We start from the raw sequence: 25,905 nt of genomic DNA on the forward strand, positions 1-25,905 counted from the left end.
TAACACATATATATGGAATCTAAAAAACAAAAAGTTCTGAAGAACCTAGGGGCAGGACAGGAATAAAAACGCAGACATAGAGAATGGACTTGAGGACATGGGAAGGGGAAGCTGGGACTAAGTGAGAGAGTGGCATGGACATATATACACTACCAAATGTAAAATAGATAGCTAGTGGGAAGCAGCTGCATAGCACAGGGAGATCAGCTCGGTGCTTTGTGACCACCTAGAGGGGTGGGATAGGGAGGGTGGGAGGGAGACGCAAGAGGGAGGGGATATGGGGATATATGTATATGTATAGCTGATTCACTTTGTTATACAGCAGAAACTAACACAACATTGTAAAGCAATTATACTCCAATAAAGATGTTAAAAAAAAAAAGATACAATGTCTTTGTCATCAAGAACTTACTCTTTAGCAGGAAAGACAGACACGGCCATTATATGATAGAATGCTTTCATCTTGATAAAGCAGTTCAGGGTATTTTGCAAATGTACATGGGGACCCAACTGGTTTAGCATACTAGGGAAAGCTCCTGGTATGCTACCTTTGATATACCCAATGCTACATTTGGGTAGGAGTAACGTAGGCAAGAAGGAAGGAGAGCTTTGCCAGCAGAGAGAATAGCATGTCCTACAGCCTTGAGGTAGGAAGGAGCATCTGAAGATGAGAAACAAGTGCGAGAAGAACACGGAGAGCTTCAGATGAGACTGGCATGGAAACCAGGAATCAATACTGAAAGGACCTTTCACCAAACGAAGGGTTTTAATTAAAGGGGCTGATATAATCAGATTTGACTTTTAAAAGATCGCTCTGGCTGTAATTTGAAAAATGGATTGGAGAAGGATAATACCACTTCAATTTATTTAGAATCAGCCATTAAAGAGACCTTATGTTTTTAAAAAAAATATCCTCTACTTCTCTCTGCATTCCTCCTCTCAGGGTCTTTGCATATTCATGAATTCTTCCAGAATAAGGAAGAAACTTCATTTTGAAGGGGGCCCTTTCCATTATCCATTCTGAATTCTTAATATTGGATTGAAATTTGCCTCTCTCTGCCTGCAATTAATTGTTCCTCATACAACCTACACAACATGTATCTAATCTCTATTCTTTGTGAAACATCTTTATACATATGAAGAAAGCTGTATGATCTTCCTTTAAGCCTTTTTTCTTCCCTTTTCTTTTCAATATAGCCAATGCTCTCAACCACTGTTCAAATGATATGGATCCCAGATCATTTAATAGCTTGATCATCTTAGAATCTACATGCAGTACTTTGTATTTATCACTGAAAAACAATGCAAATTATTTTATTGTAAAATAAAATAAGTTTCAAGTTAAAATAATTTTCCAGGTTTAGCTTACACTGGGATTTAAGGAATGTGTTGCAAATGTTCACAGATTATAATAAGTCGGTTTGGCAAAACTTTGAGCACAGAGTGGGTAAATATAGATGTAAGTTGTGGCAGGTTGGTAATGGCCCCTCAAAGACATCAGGTTTGAATACCTTGTGCCTGTAAATGTTACCTTATTTGGAAAATGGGTCTTTTCAGATGTGATTAAATTTAGGATCTTGAGATGGAGAAATTTTTTTGGATTATCTGGGTGGGCCCAAAGGCAATCACAAATATCCTTATAAGAGGAAAGCAGAAGGAGATGCTACACACACAAAAGAGAAGGCAATGTGACCATGGAGACAGAGATTAGAGTGAGGCAGCCACAAGCCAAGGAAAGCTGACAGCCACCAGAAGCTAAAAGAGATGAATAGATTTCCCCCCAGAGTCTCTGGAGGGAGTACAGCCCTGCCAACAAATTCATTTCAACCTAGTGAAACTGATTTTGGACTCCTGAACTCCAGAACAGGAAGAGACTAAATATATGTTGTTTTACGCCACTAAGTTTGTGATAATTTGTTACAGAAGCCATGGGAAACTAATACATAAGTATACTGGAGCTACACAAGTGGCTTATATTAGTCTAAGCATTGAAAGAAATTCAGGCTAATTCTGGGATAGCTTGTGTGCTCATAAGAACTTAGATCAGTTTTGGAGTCAACTGTGATTGGTCTGTATAAACTTGATAGAAGATGCCACAAAAAACTGGAACTCTAATTCCTTCATAGATGGGAGCTACAAAAATGTGAGGACTCCTCAGTCAGTAGATAACTCAAAATAGATTCCTGATTGGTGAGGGCTGAGGCATGGTAGGGTGCAAATTCCAAAGCATATAGCTCCTTTTCACCAAAAACAATCGTCTTCCTGCCTCCCTCTCCCACCTACCCAAAAAAACCCCCAAACCCCAAGCATAATTATACAGGTGAAATCTACTTAACCATGAATGTGTAGCACAGTATCATATGGGAAAAGTTGCCACAGAAAGGTAATGTGTAGCTCTAATAGCTTCTGTAAGAGGGGAAGAATCATCCCACCAGTTTTGTGGTGGTTATCAGATTTGGTTTATGGACTACTTTTAAAGTCTGTAAGTCCTAGTTTTTTTAATGGCCCCTTCTTTCTCTCCCTGTTCTTATACTATATTGTGGATTAAGACCAACCTCATGGTCTCTAGTGTGACTACCTGGGGCTCTCAACTGTTGAATTTTGATGAACTATCCAGTATTGAAGAGTCAGGTAATGCTTATTTGTTCATTTGGGAGGGAGGGTGACTGTCGATGGCCTTTTGTACGTCCTTGTTTCATTCATTCTTTGTTCATTTATTCATCATTGAACAAGTATTTATTTAGCATTTACTATGTGTCAGATACGGTACTACAAATGTAATCCTGTCAGACATGACTTCTGCCCTTAAGGAATTTATAATCTAATGGGCACCACAAATAATTAAAAGTTACAATAAAGTATGGTAAATGGTCTATAGGGCAGGTACAGGGAGCTATGGAACCACATAGGAATAGCAACTAACCCAGCTGTTCCACAAGATAAATCAGATCAAATGGACACATTCCTTTATCTTCAATTTTCTCAGTATTTGGGCAGATTTGACTCAGCTGGCCACTCTCTCTTTTGTGGCATGTGTGCCTCCCTTGGCTTCTGGGTCATCACAATCTTCCAGTTTTCCCATACTTTATTGGCTGCTTCTTTTCCATCTCTTTGCTTGCTTCTCCACCTGTTCCCAACCTCTAAATGTTAGTGGGCTTCCAGACTCAGTTGTCTCCAATAAAACTCTCTAAGTGATCACACCCAGTCCTTTGGCGTGAAATATCTGTTACATATTCATTACTCCTAAATGTACGTCTTTCACTCCTGATCACTCCCCTGTGCACCAGATATGTATAGGCAACTCCCATTTAACATCATCACTCAAATGTCAAATAGACATATCAAACACAATAGTTTAAAATGGATCCCTCAATTTCTCTCCAAAAGTTGTTCCTCCCCTGGTTTTTCCTGTCTTGGTAAAGAGTTCTATTATACATCTATTTGCTAGAGCTAAAACCTAGCTGATATCTTTTTGTTTTCTGTTACTCTTCACATCCAATCCACTACCATATCTAGTCAACTGTACCTCTAAAACAGATCTTTTTTTTTTTTTAAAAGAAATTCACGTTCTTTTTTATTTATTTATTTATTTATTTATGACTGTGTTGAGTCTTCGTTTCTGTGCGAGGGCTTTCTCTATTTGCGGCAAGTGGAGACCACTCTTCATCGCGGTGCGTGGGCCTCTCACCGTCGCGGCCTCTCTTGTTGCGGAGCACAGGCTCCAGATGCGCAGGCTCAGTAATTGTGGCTCACGGGCCCAGTTGCTCCGTGGCATGTGGGATCTTCCCAGACCAGGGCTCGAACCCGTGTCCCCTGCATTGGCAGGCAGATTCTCAACCACTGCGCCACCAGGGAAGCCCTAAAACAGATCTTGAATCCATCAGTTCTCCATCTCTACCACCCTAGTCCAACCCGCAATCAACTTTTTCTTAGGCTACTACAATAGGCTTCTAACATGTCTCCCTGCCTCTACTTTTGCCCTATTACCCACTGCAATCTATTCTTCAAACAGCTGCCAGAGTAATTTTAAAAATAAACAAACAAACTCAAATTCCTTACCATGACCTATAAAGTCCCTACATAATCAGGATGTTGCCTGACTTTCCACCTTCATCTCATACCATCTTCTCTTCCTATCATTATGCTCCTGTCTTACATGCTTCCATTCTGATCGTCTTATAGGCCTAGTCCTTACCTGCCTATCAGCTCTTGTTTGGAGCAGAGAAAGGTGTATTGCAGGGCCAAGCAAGGAGAATGGGTGGCTCATGCTCAAAAAACCCCAAACTCTCCAATTTCAGGGAAGTTTTTATAGGCAAAATTTGGGGTGAGGGCTGCAGGGTGTGTGAGTTTCTTCTGATTGGTTGGTGGTGAGGTAACAGGGTGGTACTCTAGGAATCTTGTCCTCAGCCTGAAGTTGCCATCCTCCACCTGGATGGGGGCCTTAGTTCCTGCAGAAGAACTCAAAGATATTGTTATATATATCCCTTGAGGAAGAACCAGGACCTTGCCCCATCCTGCACTATTTTTTCTTGACTGCTCCTCCCTTGCTTCTGCATTCCCTCACTTCCCTGATTAGTAACTGTTTGAATATGCTCTTTGGAACTCAAGAAAGGTGTAGGAGACTGAAGCCTTTTTCCTGCAAACAAGAAACAGGGGACACGGAAAGGATTTGTACCCAGGAGGGCCCCACAGGGTCCTGCTCAGTTTCAATACTTTTCTCATACTACTAACATTTATTTGTTTCCATGTTTATAAGCTCCATGAGAACAGATACCTTGATGACTGGCATACCACTGAGTCTCCAGGGCCTAGCACTGTGCCCAGCATATAATGGTCACTCAATAAACATTTGTTCCATGGATTGAGGTAGGATAATATCTTGATATTTTAACCTATGGGAATTTCCCCCTAGTATTTCCATAAGCCATGAGGCTTCCTATGTACAAAGGAAAGATAGGGACAGCAGAACACAGTACAACAAAGATTTTAATTTTTACATTTTGATTTTTAGAAGCCCAGGCCACTGGTATTTAAAGTTGTTGTTGTTGTTTTTTTAAATACAATGTATAAACAATCAGAGTCACTGCTTGATTAATAAGTATTAGTCAAGGAGAATTAGAGGAAAAGCAAGGGAGTTAGACATTGGTGAGTATTCCTGCGGCAGATACTGATGTTTCTCCAACATTCCAACCCCTTCTGCCTTGTCTTCCTCTACTACAGAGATAAGAAGAGAAACACTCGAATTAATAGTCTTTGAGTTATGAGTTATATTACAACCATGAGGATCAAAATCATGTACTAAAAATGGCAGAGCAGTAAGTTAGAAATAGTCTTGAATAGACATCCTAATCCACAAATACCTAGTTTATATAATCCACTGTAGTATGATTATCTGTTATTTGCAGCCAAATATATTCATAATGATAGCATCCCAGATAGTTTTGGGGAATCCATGACCGAAGGAAACAAATTTCTCTCTTCCTCAACAAAGCCCAAGAAGGTAACAAGCTTTGTAAAGTTCACCTGTATCTAAGAGGGACATGGAGCTATAGAGTAGCGGTGGCTGCATCGAGTGTCTAGAGAGAAAGCCTGGAATAAACTTACAGAGCTTCCTCAATGCCAGCATTAAGAGAGTCTTCAAATGTTTCTACAAGCTACAGAGGAAAACTGATAGAGTTGGACTTGGCGATAGGGTGATCTATCATCCCAGTTTGCCTAAGACTGTCCTGGTTTGAGCACTGAGAGCCCCACATCCTGGGAAACCCCTCATTCCTGGACAAACCAGAATTCTTGGTCACCCTACTTGAAGAGATTTTGTGGCTAAGACAAGGAGGACACAGCAGTACTTGAGGGCCAAGTGGCTATGAGAATGCAATAGATGACAGATGCCAGCATGTTTGGATGATGATAACTGAGACCCCGATGCCCAGCATCTCCAAATTTCACAGTGTTACCAAGTTTGTTGCCCCAGAATCGTACCCCTGCCCCTCCCTTGAATGGAAACCAATTACTCTTATCTAAATTTCAGGAGGAAGTTGCAAAGAGAAAAACAAGAACTGGTTAGAACCAAGTAGGCCTAAGATATCAGAAGATTTGACTTCCAGTAGACCTTGAGCCTCATTATATGCTCACTGTAATACATTAGCATGCTAAATGACACACCCACCAGCACCATGACAGTTGACAATTGTCATGACAGCAACCGGAAAAGCCCATACAAGGACTGAAAAGGAATGTTGCATCAGTTTCGGGTCCAAATCACACCCCTGTTCTTGGATAAGTTATGAATATTTCTCCCTCTCTTTCCAATTCCCTCCCTTTTACCTCAACCCTCCTATATATATGGTGTCTCCGCCCAAATCGGGTAGAGAAGTTGATTTGTGAACGAAGTTCCTGCTTCTCCATTCTCTGGCTATTGAATAGAGCTTGTGCTGTTCCAGTCTCAGCATCAATTTCTTTATTGGCTGTACACATCTGAGCAGAAAAAGAAGCCGAGACAATGGGTCTCAGCCCGGGCTAGGACCCCGGCGTGGGTACAGTCAACCGATTCGGTAACAGTAGGTCAAATACTGATACGACCTGGGCAAGATGTGAAGGACACTCTGAATTGACTAAGATTACCCACATTGAGATTTAGTTTCTATTATCTAGTAGAAGTCAAATAAGTTCAGTTTTAGAAAAATTAAATTTCTTGTTTGTGGACAAAGATCATGTACCTTCTATAGAATAAATAAATGATCTAAACATTGGAAGAAGAGTAGGAATCAGCCAAGCAAAGAGGTAAACATTCAGATTTCAGGACACAGCATGCCATTAAACAAGCACCAGGAATGAGATGAGCATGGTGAGAAATGAACGTAAGGAAGTAAATGAAATCATGTAGAACCTTGAAAGTCATGCTAAAAATTTGGGGCTTTATCATAAAAACAGTGAGAAGTCCATTAGGACAGTGTGACACAAAGTGTGGTCTGCAGACCACCAGCATCAGCTGGAAGCTTGTTAGAAATGCAGATTTTCAGTCCCCACTCTCACCCTCCTCCTTAAATCAGAATGGGGGCAGGATCCAGGAATCTGAGTTTTAACAAAACCTCCTTGTGATTCTTATTCACACTAAAGTTTGTAAAGCACTGATTTAGGAGACATGGTTAAGTAAAGGGAGAGAGACAGAGGAATTGGAGCCCTGCATTTCTGGCTTAGGCAACTGGTAAATGGTGATGCCTTTCACTGAAATAAGAAACACAGTAGAAGAAAAAAAAATTGGTTCTGTTCTTTTGGTTTGGGGCATTTTTATTTTGAAGCCCTGAGACATTCCCAAATAGAAATACCTAGTATTTATACCTGGCTATATGGGCTGACAGCATAGGAGAGAGATCTGGGCTTGAGGCAAGGATGAGAGAGTCATCAATATAGACAGGGAAGTCGACTCCACAGGAGTGGATGAGATCACACAGAGAAAGTGTGTAAAAGTAAGCGGCCCCAGGGCCTAGGACAGAACCCTGAAAGTACTGACTTTTAAGGGATGGGCAAAGAAAGAGGAACTGCAAGGGCTACCCAAAGAAGTAAAGGGAAAACTAGGAGAAGTCAATGTTAAGGAGAAGAGAATGTCTTTAAAAAGAAGGAATCATGAAATGCTTTGGAGAAATCAAGTTAAATAAGGACCTGTGAGTGCCTACTGGTTTAGCTACAATGTAGTAATTAGAGATCTTGGTTTAACAGTTTTAATAGGTAGGGGTTGAATTAAACTTGTAATGCTTAGGAACTAACTGAAAATAGTTGATTTAGTTCAGTGGTTCTCAACCAGAGGTAATTATGCTCTCCAGGGGACATTTGGCAACATCTGGTGACATTTTAGCTACTGGCATTTAGTGGGAAGAGGCTAGAAATGAGGCTAAACATTCTATAATAACGCACAGGACAACTCCCCTCCCAGCCCCAACGAAGAATTATCCTGCCCCAAATATCAAAATGCCAAGGTTGAGAAACCCTGCTTTAGCCTAATAAAGTATGTATACTTTTGCAGCCCATCATAATTATAAATCCCCTAGGTGTATTATATTATTGAGGCCAACAGAAAGCATGGCTGAACAAGTAGTAAAAGAATGAGAAACTCAAGAGCTCAGGAAACTATTTCCAACTTTGCCACTATTATCTATGTATATCTTTTAAACAATCATTTAAGTGATTTCTCAGCTCCATTTCTTCATGTAGAATCATCTCGTATCCCCAAGGCATTTATAATCCTCCATGAACGTTCCTTCCTTTAGCAACTGTTACAGGGAATACATTCTTATTCTAATTAGGTTTCTCCTTAGGGACAAAAAAGGAATTCAAAAATACCGCTATAACTACTTATATCAATAGAAAATTCTAGTAAGATGCACTGTTTCTGTACAGCTTTTCTACAAATACAAAAAGTTTGGGTTTGGGCTTCCCTGGTGGTGCAGTGGTTGGGAATATGCCTGCCAGTGCAGGAGACATGGGTTCGAGCCCTGGTCCGGGAGGATCCCACATGCCGCAGAGCAGCTGAGCCCGTGCGCCACAACTACTGAGCCTGCGCTCTAGAGCCCGTGAGCCACATCTACTGAGCCTGTGAGCCACATCTACTGAGCCCACGTGCCACAACTACTGAAGCCTGTGCACCTAGAGCCCGTGCTCTACAAGAGAGGCCACCGCAATGAGAAGCCCGTGCACCGCAACGAAGAGTAACCCCCGCTCGCCGCAACTAGAGAAAGCCCGCGAACAGCAACGAAGACCCAACGCAGCCAAAAATAAATAAATTAAATAAATTTATTAAAAAAAAAACTTTAAAAAAAGTTTGGGGTTAATATACTATAATATGCAATCATTTGAAAAAGAATATATTGAGTATTAGGAGATAAAGTGGAGGAAAAAACAGGGATACAATAAGAGAGATAAAGGAAACAGAGGAAACAAAACTAAAGATATTATTCCTGCAGCTGCCAGAGCAAAAGAGCTGAAATTTGGTGCTTGGCAGCAAGACAGGGATTTTCAGTATAATAGTCTGATGTACTTTCCACTGGGGGCTAGAACTGTGTCTGTCACATTTTTGTATCTCCAGATCCTGGAATGTAGTGCTCAATTCATATTTATTAATTAAAAACAAGTGAATAAATAAAGCTAAGCCTATAAAATACTGAGGTTTGAGAAATGCTCTTGGACATAGGGGGCTTTGTTAAATAAAATCATCAAAGCATTTTCCATCTTAAGCATCTAATAAGAATAATTAACAATAGAAAGAAAAATAGCTATCATCTACTGTGAAACTTCTGTGAACTAAACCCATTCGTTCCTTTATTTGCTCAGTTGTTCAGCAACCTTTGCTGAATGCCAGGCAAGATATTTCTGCCTTCACGGAGCTCATATTCTAGTGTGGGAGGCAACACAGAAACAATTACAATAAGGTGTAGTGGCCATCCCAGCATCCACAATTCCTTCTCCTTTCAATCAGAATCTGGTCCTTGCTCACCTACTCTCTCCTGTGCAGCCCACGTGCCCCTAGCTTCCGGTTGGTTCTGATCTCATCTTCCTGCGGTTCTTTCTAGCTTTTAGAGGCAACTGTTCATGCATGTGAAGCAGCAATTCAAATGCTTCTCCCTGGCAAACAAAACCGAGCTGTAATTGTAAGCACTGGCCACAAAGGGGCACAAGCAGCTCGATGAAATTTACCAGGTTGGCCAGAGTACATTCAAGACTATGACTTAGAAGTAGATTTTCTTCTGAGTTGTAGAAAACAAAAATATTCCAAGGGACACATAGGCTAGGGAGGGGAGCCATTTATCCTTAAGACGTCAATGTTAACTAAAAGTGTCTCAAGACAGGAATAAATACGATGTAGAGAACGGACTTGAGGACACGAGGAGGGGGAAGGGTAAGCTGGGACGAAGTGAGAGAGTGGCATGGACATATATACACTACCAAATGTAAAATAGATAGCTAGTGGGAAGCAGCCGCATAGCACAGGGAGATCAGCTTGGTGCTTTGTGACCACCTAGAGGGGTGGGGTAGGGAGAGTGGGAGGGAGACGCAAGAGGGAGGGGATATGGGGATATATGTCTACGTATAGCTGATTCACTTTGTTATAAAGCAGAAACTAACACACCATTGTAAAACAATTATACTCCAATAAAGATGTTTAAAAAAAAAAAGAAAAGAAAAGAAACCAACCTGGAGCTTTCCCTCCTATTCCCAGCCCAAGACTTGTTAGATGTCTTTTAATACCCTGTACCTAATCTTTATTAAACATGTATCTTACTGTAAAAAAAAAAAAAAAGTGTCTCAAGAAACTTTACATATTCTTGTCAAAGGAATTTAAACCAAACTTGCAGATTCTCAGAACTTACCAATTTATACTAAAAATATACAATCTCAAGAGTTAAAAAGGGAAGGCAAACAAAGAAGCCAAAGAGTTTAAATGTAATGTGCATTTTATATTACTATTTATAAATTGTACGTGTATTTTGAAATAACCAGAGCATGAGGTTGTATCAGATGGAAGTGTACGTTTGACATACTTGGCAACAGAATTGTGTACCAGCAGTGTATACCAAAGTACCCTACTAAAAAGTTCCGTTCAGAAAGGTAGCAAGCAGTCTGAGTCAGTCTCACTTTTTAAAACTAGATGTCAGTAGTTAAATGGAACTGGAAATTCTGAAGAGATTTGTCCACTTAAAGTAGGTCTGAATGACTGTCCTTTTCCATCTTCTTGAGAAATAAATTAGTGTAAAGACGGAAAAGCCTCTTAGAAAAATTGTTTTGCCCTGGTGAAATAATTTGGCTGAGGGTTCTAATGGGAGATTTGTGATGCTGAGAATGGAGAGCTTTTTGATAGCTGTGGATGGTCTAATGGGAAATTTGTAAGTAGTACACATAAATACTGAGGATTATAGCACTCAGTACCATTTGCTTGAGTGTTTTCTTCTCTTGGCTATTCATTCCTGCCTTGTAGGGTCTCATTTAAAATCTTACCACTCCTCTATACCACTTTCTAAATACTTCATAGCATGTATCATTGAATATTACAATTACCTATTTATTTATCAGTACTAAAGCTGTAAACTCTATGGTAGTAAAGATCTGTCTGCCTTGCTCTCCGTTATATCCTGTGTCCAGAATAATGCCTGGAACATGGGAGATACAAAAAAATTGACCAAACCTCCCTAATACCAGCTCTCTTAGGCCTTCATTTTCAGTAAGGATTTTCTGCCTTTGTACAAACCTCCAATTCCTTGAACCTCCATCTGTCACCAACTCCCAACCTCCATTTGCATAGATGTCTCTCTCTTGAATCTTTTTGATGAAATTCCAGTCTTGTGTGTGAAGGGTGGAACTCCATGAGGCAGCGCAAAGAACAACTGCTGGGGAAGGAACATTTACAGAGGAGCTGTAATGCAGAAAATTCACCCCCATTTCCCAGTCCATCTATCAGCTTTCTCTTGGTCTCTCTATCCCCCCTACTTCTAGCTCCCTCATAACCACACTCTCCTCCATCACTGTTTGGACTCCTGACTGAGCATCTAAACTCTCTCTAACCAGCATTCTTGATTCTCTTATATCCTTATATTTCTGCTGCATCATCACAGAACACTAACCTTCAAGTAAACTTCTGGAAAATTACTCTGAGCCACCTAGATTATGTGCATCAATACAGAATCATAGTCATCAGCTTCATTCTTGGGCTACCTGTCAGTTCTTTTACATTTCTGGCTTCAGCTTCCTCCCACCCCCTTTTATCACTATTACAAACTTTCCTCAGTCTACTTCTGGTCTTAATTTAAATTGTTCATAGTATCTCCTTATTATCCTTTTAGTCTCTGTGCATAAATAGTGATTTCCCCTCTTTTATCCCTGATATTGGTTATTATATATTCTCTGTGTTTTTTTCTTGGTCAGTCTGGCAAGAAATTTATCAATTTTATTTATTTATTTTTCTAAGAATCAGTTTTGATTTCATTGATTTTCTCAATTATTTTTCAGTTCTTAACTTCACTGAGTTCTTATCTTTGTTATTTCCTGCCTTTTGCTGGCTTGGGTTTAATGTGCTCTATTTTTCTCCAGCTTCTTATGGTAGAAGCTTAGATTACTGGTTTGAGATATTTATTCTTTTCTATTTAAGTGTTTATAATAGCTGCATCCATAAATTTTAACACTGAATATTTTCATTTTCATTGTTAAAAAATATATATCTATATGTATTCTTTCGTTTCCCTTGGGATTTCTTCTTTGACCCATGGGTCATTGTGGAAGGCACAATTATGTCCCTCTTCTCCCTCTCTTCAACCCCAAAATGTCTATATCCTAATTTCAGGAACCTGTGAATATGTTAGGTTACATGACAAAGGGGAATCAAGGTTGCCGATGGAATTAAGGTTGCTAATCATCTGACCTTAAAATAGTGAGATTATCCTGGATTATCCAGGGGGGCCCAATGTAACCACAACAATCCTTAAAAGTGCAAGCAGGAAACAGAAAGGATGTGATGACAAAAACAAGGTCAGGGTGATGTGATCCACCATTACCAACTCTGAAGATGTAGGAAGGGAATCATGAACTAGGGAATGCAGATGGCCTCTGGAAGCCAGAAAAAGCAAAGAAGCATACTCTTCCTTAGATCCTCTAGAAGGGATAGAGCCCTTTCAGCACCTTGATTTTAGCCCAGTGAGACCCATGTTGGATGTCTTAACCTGTAGAACTGTAAGATAATGAATTTGTCTCGTTTTAAGCCAATAAAATTGTGATAATTTGTTATAGCAGCAATAGAAAATGGATACAGTTATTTATAAATGTCATTTAATTTCCAAATATTTGAGGATTTGCCATATATCTTTCTGTTATTGATTTATAAACTTAACTATTATGGTTTGAGAACATACTTTGTACAATTTTATTCCTTAAATTTGTCTGTCTCATGACCAAGAATCTGGTCTACAGTGAACATTCTATGTGTATTTGAAAGGAATGTGTATTCTGCTATTGCTGGGTCAAGTTTTTAATAAATGTCAACTAGGTCAAGTGAATTGGTAGGGTTATTTTGATCTTCTCTATCTTTATTGATTTTCTGTCTACTACTTCTATGTTGAAATCTCCAACTCCAGTTGTGGATTTGTCTAATTCTCCTTTCAGTTCTATCAGTTTTTGTTTCATGCATTTGGAAGCTCTGTTGTTAGGTGCATACGCATTTAGGACTGTTATGTCTTCTTGAAGAATTGACCTCTTTGTTATTATGTAATATCCCTCTTTATTCTTGATATTATTCCTTGCTTTGAAGTCTACTGTGTCTGATATTAATATAGCTCTTATAAAATTCTTTTGATTAGTGTTTGCATGGTATATCTTTTTCCATCCTTCTACTTTTAATCTATGTCTATGGGTTTCTTATAGAGTGAATAGTTAAGTCTTGCTTTTTAAGAAATATCTAGTCTGACAATCTCTGTCTTTTAATTGGCATTACTGGTTCTAATGAAACCTACAACAGGTTCTCTCAGTAAATGACTTTGCCTTCTAGATCACTAAAAACTAGGTCAATGGGTATGTTCTTCCTCAACTTCCAACACTCCTACTTAATAATAATGGGAATGGCTACAATTATTCAGTACTTTCTATGTACCAGACTTCTATTTACACTTATTAACTAATTTAATCCCAATAACAATGCTATGAGGTGGCTACTCTTAGTATTATACTCAATGTACAGAGAAGAAAAACCAAGGTACAGAGAGGTTAAGTAACTTGACCAAGATTACATAAAGAAAATTAGAGCCTGCTTCCAAATGCAAGCAGTATGGCTCCAGATATTAATCTCACAGTATATTGCCTTTCTCTCTTTAAACGAGTTTTCTATTTCAAATCCACATTTTCAGTAAGATGTCTTCATGTATTGTCTCCACTTTTTCAGTACTCAAACCACTCCAGCTGCTTCTATAGCACTCCTTGGGTATAATTGACAATGATCTCCATATTGCAAAATCCCATAGACATTTCTCAATTAACTGTCTGGCCTTCTCTGCTGCGTTTGACTTTATTAACCATTCCCCTCTACACTGGATTAGGTATCTCTTCTCTGTGCCCCTGTGATGCCCTGTATACATTCTCATTTTTGTGGTTATACAATGAACCATAATTAAATGTTCAGGAGTTTGTCTACACACTATCTCATAAGCCCCCTGACATCCGAGATGGTTTCTTATTTATCTTTGTATGCCCAGTGTCTACTGTAGTGCCTGGCACACTGTAGGCATTTTAAAATATTTTGTTAAATCAATGAATAATTGAAAACCATTTACTGATAACGAGTATGTTATTTGTTGTCACCTCTACACAGGCAAACAAAAAACTCTCAAAGGCACAGATTTTTATGAGCTACATTAGTTATTATGATTGATTAAGAAGGAGGTGAAGCTATTCTTCTCTTCCCCAGTGGGATCCCTTAGGATGCTCTGTAAAAAAAGAAATTAACAAGATTTGTCTTCTTTATGTACCTATATATACCTATAATAGCCCCCAGAGTGGTTTTCATTAGAAAACACCTTGCCGTAAACTATGGACTTGACAGCATGAATAGCGTCTTTACTGCTTCCATCCTCATGTGCTTTTTCCACATTTAGGAGCAAAGGAAATTTCATCAACCATTTTCAGATGTTGTAACTGTTAAGTTTTAAGAACAGAGGGGGACTGTTACAAAGAGTCTGATTATTAAGTCAAGGTTAGCTTTCTGCTGCTCTGGGACTCCCCTTCCCCTAACTGTAAACAACTAGAAAAGTAGGGATTAAAAAAAGTAGGCGGGGAAATATGAAACAACTGGATAACAGGCGGCACAGGACTGTGATGTTTCAGCAAAGGGAAACGAAGTAGGTGAGCACTAGGAATGCCCTGGCTTTCTCCCTAAGGACAATTTTCATCACAGGGCAGGAAAGTCTCATTAAGATGAGAAGATAGAGATTAAAGTTCAGGGATGCCAAGACAGCTAAAATTTGTGGAACAGTGAATAGGAGAGAAAGGTACTAGAAAAAGAACTCCAGAATTTTTTCACAGATGTCCCTCCTTGATTCTCTCAGACTAAATTCCACTCTTGTGTGCGAAAGGTAAAACTCCATGAGGTGGGGCAAAGAACAACTGCTGAGGAGGGAATATTTACAGAGGAGCTGTGTTGCTAGAAAATTCCTAGAGCTCACACAAGACTTGGGATCGTTCTAGTGCCCATCAGACAGAGTGAACACACCTCACTGAATAAATGGGTCATTCAGTAGAGATCTCAAAGGTTCCATCTTAGCAGTGGAGCTAAATTGGTTCTCTGTTTCTCCTCTACTTCTCTTTACCAATATGTTAAGGTCTTAAGAATAATTTCACTCTCCTCCTTCTTCCCTCTGTCCATGAGGTCTTAGAAGCTTTTAATTCCTCTCTTCTTCCACTAACCCTCTTAGATTTTGAGAGTTTCATATTTTTACTTCTAGATTCTTAGAGTTTCCTTTCAAGTTTTTCTATTTCTATTACAAATTTACTTTACACATGCCCAATCTATCCTTATCTATTTACATGTAACTGTGCATATACATAGCAATGTGTATTGCTCACTCTGTTTCTTCTGTTTCTATTTTGAAGCATTTGTGCACATTAATTTGTTGTCTTTTCTTTAATATTTTTCTAGATGAGGCATGGGAATGATCTACTCTCTGAGTTATTGCACATTCTCAAAGATCGTTCTTTCACTTGACAGATTAATTGTATCATAGCTAGGTAAAGAATCTTGCTTTTTCTCTCTCTAAAGATGCTAATCTACTGCCTTGAAGCTACTAGTGTTACAGATAAGGAGTCCAATGCAAAGGTGATTCTTTTTTCAGCAGCTTGTTCTTTCTAAATGGTAGCAAATAATATTTGTTCTTTAGAGTTCAGGAATTTTACCAGATTGTGCATGTGTCTTTTCTATCAATTCAGCCTGCCCTGGAATTCTGGGAGCCTTTTTAATTTACAAAATTAGGTCTTTTTGCTCTCTTGAATGTGTTTCTTTTCCTCTATCTAGAACTTGAGAGTTTTTTGTGATTAGCAGTAATCTTATTATGTGTAACCACATATATTTCCCAGCCAAAAAAATTCATATATATATATACATATACACACACACACACATATATATGTATATGTATGTATATATATATATACTCCCCTACCTCTTTGGAGTAATTCCTCAGAGCTACTGAGAGACTATTTCCCAGTCTATAGTCCTCAGCGAGGCCCTGAATAAAACTTAACCTACAACTTTTAAGTTGTGTGTTTTTATTTCAGTTGACACTGGCGGTGTAGAAAGCAGGCAGGTTGTCACCTCTCTTACTCCACAGAGGTCTTACAACAAAGCAGATAAGAATGTGTACTTTGAAGCCAGACTGCCTCAGCTCAAATGCCAGCTCTGCTGTTTACTAGTGATGTGGTCTTGGGCAAATTATTCACACTCTATGTTTCAATTTCCTTATTTATCCAATGGGGAAAATTATGAGTATTCTTATGGGTTTATTGTGAGAATCATGAGTCTACTTTTGTGAAGTACTGAGAACAGTTCCTGGCAAGCATATGGGCTGTTTTAAAAATTCCTTCTGAAAATAGCTGCATATGTGGTGAACAAAAGCCGTTAAAACTTTGAGCTTTCTAGCTTTCCCTCTCAATTGTTCTCAGTTTGGGCTGCACATTTGAATCACAGAGAATCTTTTAGAAACTCTCTTGCTGTACCCCAGGCTAGTTAGATCAAATCTCTCCATAGGAGAAACAAGGCAATAGGAGTTTTCAAAACTTCCCAGGTGATTTCACTCTGCAGCCAACACTGAAAACATTGCCTTAACTCCTACACCAAAGAAAATTCAGTGTTTGTAGATTGATCTCCTCATGTATTAGTCATTGCAAATGAGTTTCCTCAGATTCTTCTGCTCTGCAGAATACAGATCTTAGAGAGAGGACTACAGAGTAAGGCTAAATTTCAGAATCACGGAAATTTGGAAAAACTTTGCAGTCATTTTCCATTGCATTGAGATAGAATCCAAAGTCTGACAAGGCAAGGCTCTATGGATGTCCAGTCCCTGTCTGCGGGGGTCTCGACCCATCCTCCCTGAATCATTCTCCCCACTGTTGACTATGTTCCAGCCTGGCCAGACACCTTTGTCCTCCTTTAACAGGCCAAGCTCTTTTCTGCCGGCTGTTTCTTGTTCCAGGAATGCTCTCTACTCCCCACCCTGCCCCCCCCCTTTGTTTAACCTGGCCATTGCCTAATAGCATTTCCTCAGAAAAATATTTCTTGACTTTCCAATACAATCAGTCCTTCTAGGTCCCGTTGTTGTAATCATTCACCAACATTATAGTTTCCTTCACAACACCTATCACAATGTGTAATTACGTATTTACTGGTGGGATTATTGGCTTAATGCCTAAACTCCTAGCTAGACTATAAGCTTTATGTTTATTTTGTCCTACTTCCTTGTCTCAATGCTTTATGCTTAATACTGTACAATACAGACGGTCCCTGATTTACAATGGTTCGACTTACAATTTTTCTACTTTACGATGGTGCAAAAGTGATAACACATTCTGTAGAAATCATACTTCGAATCTTGAATTTTGATCTTTTCCCAGGCTAGTGATATGAAGTAGGATACTCTTCCGTGTTGCTGGGCAGTGGCAGTGAGCTGAAGCTCCCAGTCAGCTACACGACTGTGAGGGTAGACAACCGACACTTACAGCCATTCTGTACCCAGATAACCATTCTGTTTTTTCACTTTCAGTACAGTATTCAATAAATTACATGAGCTATTCAACACTTTATTATTAAATAGGCTTTGTGTTAGATGATTTTGCCCAACTGTAGGTTGATGTCAGTGTTCTGAGCACGTTTAAGGTAAGCCAGGCTAAGCTATGATGTTTGGTAGGTTAGGTGTATTAAATGCATTTTAACTTATGATATTTTCAGTATTCATTGGGTATATCAGGATGTAACCCCATCATAAGTCAAGGAAGATCTGTACAACCAATAGCTCATGAATAAATATTTAATAAATATTAAATAAATTTAATTATTAATTATTAAATATTAAATAAATTTAATTTATTAAATTAAATAAATTTAATAAATATTTAATAAATAAATGAATAAATGAAATTTAGTCCTGAAAGGAGTTTTTGATCGTCCATTTCGAATAGGTTGTGGTTTGGATAAAGAAATTGACACTCAAGCATTTAAGTGACTTGCCCAAAATCATTCAGCTAATTAGTGCTAGAATTAGGATTTGGTCTCATTTCTCCCATTTCTCAGTCCAGTGAACTTTCTAGCATTAAGTGATTCGCTGCTGCAGATATAAAACAAGAGGATCAAGAAAGTAATTTAGATATATGGAATGAATGAAAGTTTAATTCAGTCATCATTCAGAAAAACAATTTTTACTGTACAATAGTGTAAAGTGAGTACTAGAAGATACTGGAAACTGAACTGAGTTTCAGTTTTCAAGTGAAAGTAGAAGTGACTAAAGGCTTAATTTAACTGTTTTGAAAGTTTGTTAATCTTTAGTTCAGACTGGATTACTATTTGGAACGTGCCCAGTTCCTCAGAAAAGTATACCATCAATCAATAATAAAGCTACCAGGGCTTCCCTGGTGGCGCAGTGGTTGAGAGTCTGCCTGCCAATGCAGGGGACACGGGTTCGAGCCCTGGTCTGGGAAGATCCCACATACCGCGGAGCAACTAGGCCCGTGAGCCACAACTACTGAGCCTGCGCGTCTGGAGCCTGTGCTCCGCAACAAGAGAGGCCGCGACAGTGAGAGGCCCGCGCACCGTGATGAAGAGTGGCCCCTGCTCGCCGCAACTAGAGAAAGCCCTCGCACATAAACGAAGATCCAACACAGCCATAAATAAATAAATAAATTAAATTAAAAAAAAAAAATAGAAACGTGTGGTCTATCCAGCCAATGGAATATTTAAAAAAAAAAAAAGGGAAAGCTTTAAAAAAAAAATAATAATAATAATAATAAAGCTACCAGTCATTAAATTCCTCTACAAGTGATTTGCATACATGAACTCCAAATCTCTTGCAACTTTGCAAAGTAACTATTACTATTCACAGATAAGAAAATTAGGCTTGTGCTTCCCTGGTGGCGTAGTGGTTAAGAATCCGCCTGCCAATTCAGGGAACACGGGTTCGAGCCCTGGTCCGGGAAGATCCCACATGCCGTGGAGCAACTGAGCCTGTGCTCTAGAGCCCATAAGCCACAACTACTGAGCCCACGTGCCACAATTACTGAAGCCCGTGCGCCTAGAGCCCATGCTCTGCAACAAGAGATGCCACCACAATGAGAAGCCCGCGCACTACAACGAAGAGTAGCCCCCACTCACCGCAACTAGAGAAAGCCCACGTGCAGCAACAGAGACCCAATGCAGCCAAAAATAAATAAATAAGTTTATTAAAAAAGAAAATTAGGCTTATCACACAGTTTGTAAATGGTTAACATAAGGGTTAAAACCACATTGGTGGATTCCAGTTTCTCATCTGACAACAAGGAAAAAGCTGAACAAACAGAATCTACAACTCTTCTTTGATTTATCAGAGAACCAAGGTCACAGGGCAAACTGCTTCCCCCAAAACTGGAGGGACAGACAGGTGGATACAGAGAATCACAGCTAACAGGGAGCAGCAGCCCAGGAGCAAAAGCCAGCAGCCGGAGCCAATATAAACAGAAAATCTTTAAACTGTAATTACCAAACTGCTGGAAGCTCAGTGTAGACTGCCTTGAGAGTTAAAAACTCCTAGGGGGCCCCGGATTAGGGAAGCCCCATACTTTCCTGAATTTTACTTCCAAGAGCCATACCAAATTCTCACTGTAAAGATCAGAGAAAACCCCTCCAGGGGGAGGAGAAAAGTAACCATTTAAAATATGCCCAGAGCTGTCAGTTCTCCTTACCAAGGTTGTCCCTCAAGGAAAACTATTTTACTAGAGCCTAAGTGACTGTGATTTCACCAAGCCTAACCCTCCTGGGGATGGGGAAATACCCAACTCCAGCCTCCTCTAGCCTTTGACATGGGGAAAGACTTTTACTAATCACAGAAAGGAAAGAGGTGCCATCACTACCAATCTCCTAGACACTAAAAGGATAATAGAGGAATATTATAAACAACTCTTATTTCCACAAATTTGATAACTTAGATGAAATGGACCAATTCCTTGTAAGACACAATCTACTAAAACTCACACAAGGAGAAATAATCTGAATAGGTCATCTATTTAGGAAATTGAATCAATAATTAATAGTCTTCCAAAATAGAAAGCACCAGGCCCAGATGGTTTCACTGGTGAACTTTACCAAGCATTTAAGGAACAAAAGATACCAGTTCTCTATAATCTGTTACAAAAAAATAGATGCAGAGGGAACACTTCCTAGCTTACTCGATGAGGGTAGCATTACCCTAATACCAAACCAGAAAGGAAAACTACAGACCAACATCTCTCAAGAACATAGTTTCTGTGGGTCAGGAATTTAGGAGCATCTTAGGTGGAGTCCCTATGAAATTGCAGCCAAAATTTTGGCCAGGCTGAAGGCTTGAAGAGTACTGGAGGATTTACTTCACATGGTGCTGGTTGTTGACAAGAGCTCTCAATTTCTCTCCACGTGGGCTTCTCCACTGCTTAAGTGTTTTTGTGACATGAAGGCTGGCTTTCCCCAGAAATGAGTGATCCAAAAGAAAGCAAGGTAGAAGCTGTGATGTCTTTTATGAACTAGCCTCAGAAGTCACATACTGTCATTTCTTCCATATCCTATTGATAATACAGGCCAACTCTATTCAATATGAAAGGGGACTAAACCAGGGGCCACCTTAGAGGTTGTTTATGACATCATACAATGGAATACTTTTTAGCGATGAGAAGAAATTACATACACATGTAACCATATAGATAAACCTCAGACATTATAATGAAAAAAAAAAAAAAGCCAGACACAAGAGTACACACTGTATGCGATTTGTATGCTGTTCTAGAACAGGCAAAACTACTTTATGGTTATTACCCCTGGGAAGAGGAAGAATTGACAGGAAATGACACAAGGGAATTTCTGGGGTGATGGAAATGTTCTATATCTTGAAAGGGTGTGCTTCACATGGGTGTATCATTTATCAAAGTTATACAGTTAAAAATATTTGTGTTCCAATGTAGAAAGACTTACTTCAAACAATAGAACCATAAGAAAAAAATCAGGTGAAGACTGGGAGTGAGTGGCAGTATAGATGAAACAAGAATGGTAGAATGTCAGTAACTGTTGAAGCTGGGAGATGGATACACCAGGGCTCATTATATTATTCTGTTTACTTTGTATGTGTTTGAAAATCCCAAACTTAGAAGTTGAAAAACTAAAACCAAACTGTTTCATGTAATAAGCTTCCAATTCCTTAGTGTAAAAGTTTGTCGCTTCTTTTGTTTTACAGTGCTACACTTATAAGAGCATTTGTGTCGTGTGAAGGCTGCATTATGAATTGCACACTAAGTCATCTTAGCAACCCTGATTATAACTGGGAACACAAAAATCTGGTGGTGGGAGGTGGGCGGTGAGAAAAATCTTCCAGGGGCACATTTTAACCTGTCATTATGTAAAAATTGGTGAGAGCTGTCCAGTTCTTAGGGAAAGTGGGACAGCAAGTATGACACAAAGATGGCTCAAAGACATTTCCTCTCAAGCCAGTTGACTTTTCTCTTCTTCTACCAGATGGAAGCCCAGCAGGGACCATGGTGATCTGGATATTTAGACAGCACCTCCTACTTTTTGTAATAGCTCTTGTTTCTTCCCTCAAAGGCTCTAAAGGTAGGACTTTGGGGGTGGGAATATGAGGTGGAAATTAAGAGTAAAGGAATTTGGAAAGTGGACACAGAGGTTATTTTCCATAATCCCATCACTCAAGGGTCTAATTTATCATGTGGAAGTACATATGTCTTCTCATAGATGCCAGTGAACTTCCTGCCAGAACAGAAGCAAGAACCCTCTAGTAAGAATGTGTGGAATAACATGGAGATATCGAAAAGCATAGGATATATTCTGGGACTATTAATAGTTCAGATGGCCCAGATGCATGAAGCATGAGTAGGGGAATAACCATTCATAAGTCTAAACAGCATAGGGAGACTTGTACTTACTATTAGGCACCCATTATCTCATTAGGAGAAAAATCATCCCAAAAGTTTAAGAATGAGGTTTTGGTTAATATATTTTGATGTAAAAAAAATATACTTTTCTTCTCTCTTGCAAAATGAATTACATGAACCCAGTTCATTCATATAATATTGGGAGTTATCTTTTTCATAGAATAATAACAATAAAACCAAATATAAAAGTAGAAGCAACTTGCACTTGCATGGCACTTTAGATATGTCAAATAGTAATGATAACATTTACGGACCGCATATTATATGCTAGAGACTGTGCCAGGTATGTCAGAAGACTGAACTCATTTGATCCTCACAGCAACAGTAGCCCCATTTTATGGATGAAGAATCTGAGACACAGAGAGGTTAAGTAAACAGGGTCATGCAGCTAGTGAGTGGCAGAGCTAGGATTTGAACCCAGGCAGTCTAGCTCCGAGCCTGTGCTGCATTATGCTGTCTTTCAAAGCTGACATGGTCTATTAGTTCTGTGGCTGCTGAAAAAATGATCACAAACTTAGTGACTTAAAACAACACAGATTTATTACCTTACGGTTCCGAAGGTCAGAAGTCCTAAAATCAAGGCGTCAGCAGGGCTACCTTCCTTTCTGGAGGCTCTAGGGAAGAACACATTTCCTTGCCTTTTCCAGCTTCTAGAGGCTGCCCACATTCCTTGGCTTGTGGCCCCCTTCATCCATCTTCAAAAGCGGCATCTCTCTGACCCTCCTTCTGTTGTCACATCTCTTTCTCTGATGACAGCCAGGAAAGGTTTTCCACTTTTGAGGACGCATGTGAGGAGACTGGATCCACCTGGATAATCCAGGATAATCTCCCGACCTCAAGGCTCTTAAGCTTAATCACGTCTGCAAGCCTCCTTTGCCAGGTATGGTTGTCACAAGCTCCAAAGATTGGGACATGGACATCTTCTGGGGACAACATTATTCTGCCTACAACACATGGTTGCTTCAAAGGCTTTTCACTCACATTGACTGATTTGGTATCAACAATATGTGAAACTGAAGTATGCCTATTAACCCCATTTTCCATACAGAAAGACTATGTTTTGCCCCAAGGTCATATAGCTAGTATTAGGGCCCTCTACAAATGGATCTCAAACTACCTCTCTAGTCTCATTTCATACAACTTCCCTCTACCTAATCTCTAGTCACAGTGAACTTTTCCTCAAAAATGTCACACCCTTTGCAATTCAGTATTTGGATGTGTTGTCATAACTTCTGGGAGGGAGTCCCCACCATCCTGACTTGGCAAACTTTTACTCGTCTTGTAATGTCCCACTTAATGTTCTCTGCCAGGTGTTCCCACATCGCCCAAGCAGCTAGTGGCAGGGTTCTCACTGCCTTTGTCATACTCTTGCTATATACTAGCCACACATCATAACATATGTGAACACATGGTGTTAGGATGCAAATGATTCTAACTGCCTGGCTTTTTTTTTTAAATTGTTTTATTAGAGTATATGATTTTTTTAAAAATTATTTATTTATTATTTATTTTTGGTTGTGTTGGGTCTTCATTTCTATGCGAGGGCTTTCTCCAGTTGTGGCAAGCGGGGGCCACTCTTCATCGCGGTGCGCGGGCCTCTCACTATCGCGGCCTCTCTTGTTGCAGAGCACAGGCTCCAGACGCGCAGGCTCAGTAGTTGTGGCTCACGGGCCTAGTTGCTCCGCGGCATGTGGGATCTTCCCAGACCAGGGCTCGAACCCATGTCCCCTGCATTAGCAGGCAGATTCTCAACCACTGCGCCACCAGGGAAGCCCTAAATGCCTGGCTTCGATGGAGACGCTACTATGATTGACATCAGGAGACTAAAGTGAGGATAACACACACACCCTTCCACAGAGAACCTGACAACCTGCTGCGTAACTCCTAGACGCCTCAGCCAGGCCAGAGTTATAAAATGGGGCCAGAGAAGAGAAAGCTTCTGCGAGGAGAGTAGTGAACAGTTTCTTTAGAGAGAGTGGTAGCCGGGCTGTGAGTCCACAACCTGGGGACGAAACTTCAAGTGCACCTTTGGAGAGTGTTTCCTTTAGTTGAGAGAGAGAGAGAGAGAGATGGCCCGTGCCTGACTCATGCCTGAGAAAGTTAAAGCCAACATTCATCCTGGGGGCTGACTCCTGCCTGGGACTCCAGGGGGCAAGAAAGTGCCTGACTCCTCTTTGCTGGTAAAGCCAGAGATTGCACTGAGATTGGCTAGCACTTTCAGGGGTTGTCAAAGCAAGGGATTTTCCCCATGGAGCACATGAAGTTCACCTGGTGAAACCTTATCATGAGGTTGTCTTGAATCCTATCCAATACGGTTACCTGAGAGGTGAGAACACCACAGCTGAAAGAGGCTAGATGCCCAGGATCTGAGAAGTAACAGTGGTAGTTTGTTAGAATAATGGCCCCCAATGCGTCACATCTGTCACCTTTCTCCTTTACAATGTGACTCTACTACTCTTTCCATGATGAGGTTGAGTACATTTCCCCACCCCTTGAATCTAAGTAGCTTTTTAACTTTTTGGACCAATAATTGCAGCAGAAATGATATCATGAGACTTCTAAGGCTAGTCCTTGAGAGAACTTGCAGCTCCTACTTTATCTTTCTCGGAACGCCTGTGTCATCAAGTAAAGAAGCCTACTGGAGGATGACAGATAGGTCACGTAAGCCCAGCCAAGAGTCCGCATCAAGGTGCCAGTCATACAAATGAGTCCATCAAAACTAGCCCCCCAGCTGACCTGTCAACTGACTGCAAACATGGGTGAGTGAGCCCAGCTGACATCACTTAAAATCGAATTGCCCAGCTGAGCCCAACCCAAACAGCCAGCCACAAACTGTGAGAAAATAAATGGTTTTTGCTGTAAGCCACTACGTTTTGGGGTGGTCTGAGTTAATAGATAACTGATGCAAGCAACCATTTGAACTAGAGATGCATCTGCTGGTGTAAGAAGAACTGTAAAAGAGGGGCTCAGCAGGAAACCTCCAAATAGCCCACAAAAGCACCCCCCAAGCTAATACCAATTTTAACCTTCTCTACCAGACTCATCCAATAACACCAGCTTTTGCCATCTGCCATGCCTGGACAGGCAAAAGTATCATTACAGATTTATCTTCTTCCTGCCTCTATCTCCCTTCCCACTTCTACAGCAGTGTCTTAGTCTGTTCCGACTGCTATAACAAAAATACCAGAGACTGGGTGACTTATAAGCAACAGAAATTTATTTCTCACAGTTCTGGAAGCTAGAAGTCCAGGATCAGGGTGCTAGCAAGGTCAGATTCTGTGAGGGCCCTCTTCTGGGTTGCAGATGGTCATTTTCTCAAGTGTCCTCACATGGTGGAGAGGACAAGAGAGCTCTCTGGGGTTTCTTTTATAAAGCACTGATCCCATTCATGAGGGCTCCACCTCATGACCTAATCACCTCCCAAAGGCCCCCATCTCCTAACACCATCACATTGGGGGGTTAGGATTTCAACATATGAATTTTGGGGGCAAACAGTCAACCAGCATCAGCAAAATTTTAGTTTATTAACAGTCTCAACTCAGCATTTAGAATAGCCAAACCTGGGTTAAAAAACAAAAGCCTGGGCTTCCCTGGTGGCGCAGTGGTTGAGAGTCTGCCTGCCGGTGCAGGGGACACGGGTTCGAGCCCTCATCAGGGAGGATCCCGCATGCCGCGGAGCGGCTGGGCCCGTGGGCCACGGCTGCTGAGCCTGTGCGTCTGGGGCCTCTGCTC

At 40.3% G+C, this 25,905-nt stretch overlaps 1 protein-coding gene across 3 annotated transcripts in view; it reads right to left on the reverse strand.

The window, feature by feature from the left end:
* LOC309640405 (uncharacterized protein) overlaps nucleotides 1-25,905 on the reverse strand; it is a gene marked incomplete at its 3' end in the record, with an annotated part of 30,262 nt that overhangs the window by 1,325 nt on the left and 3,032 nt on the right. For 2 of the 3 annotated variants that reach the window (XM_082419150.1, XM_082419149.1), the window contains one exon: nucleotides 11,237-11,375. In XM_082419150.1, coding sequence (XP_082275276.1) covers nucleotides 11,237-11,375 — 139 coding nt within the window. The remainder of the gene's footprint in view (nucleotides 1-11,236; nucleotides 11,376-25,905) is intronic. The other variant, XM_082419151.1, reaches the window with a different exon arrangement.

The sequence above is a fragment of the Balaenoptera physalus genome, assembly GCF_965194825.1.
Source record: "Balaenoptera physalus genome assembly, chromosome: 13".
Classification (NCBI taxonomy): Eukaryota; Metazoa; Chordata; class Mammalia; order Artiodactyla; family Balaenopteridae; genus Balaenoptera; species Balaenoptera physalus.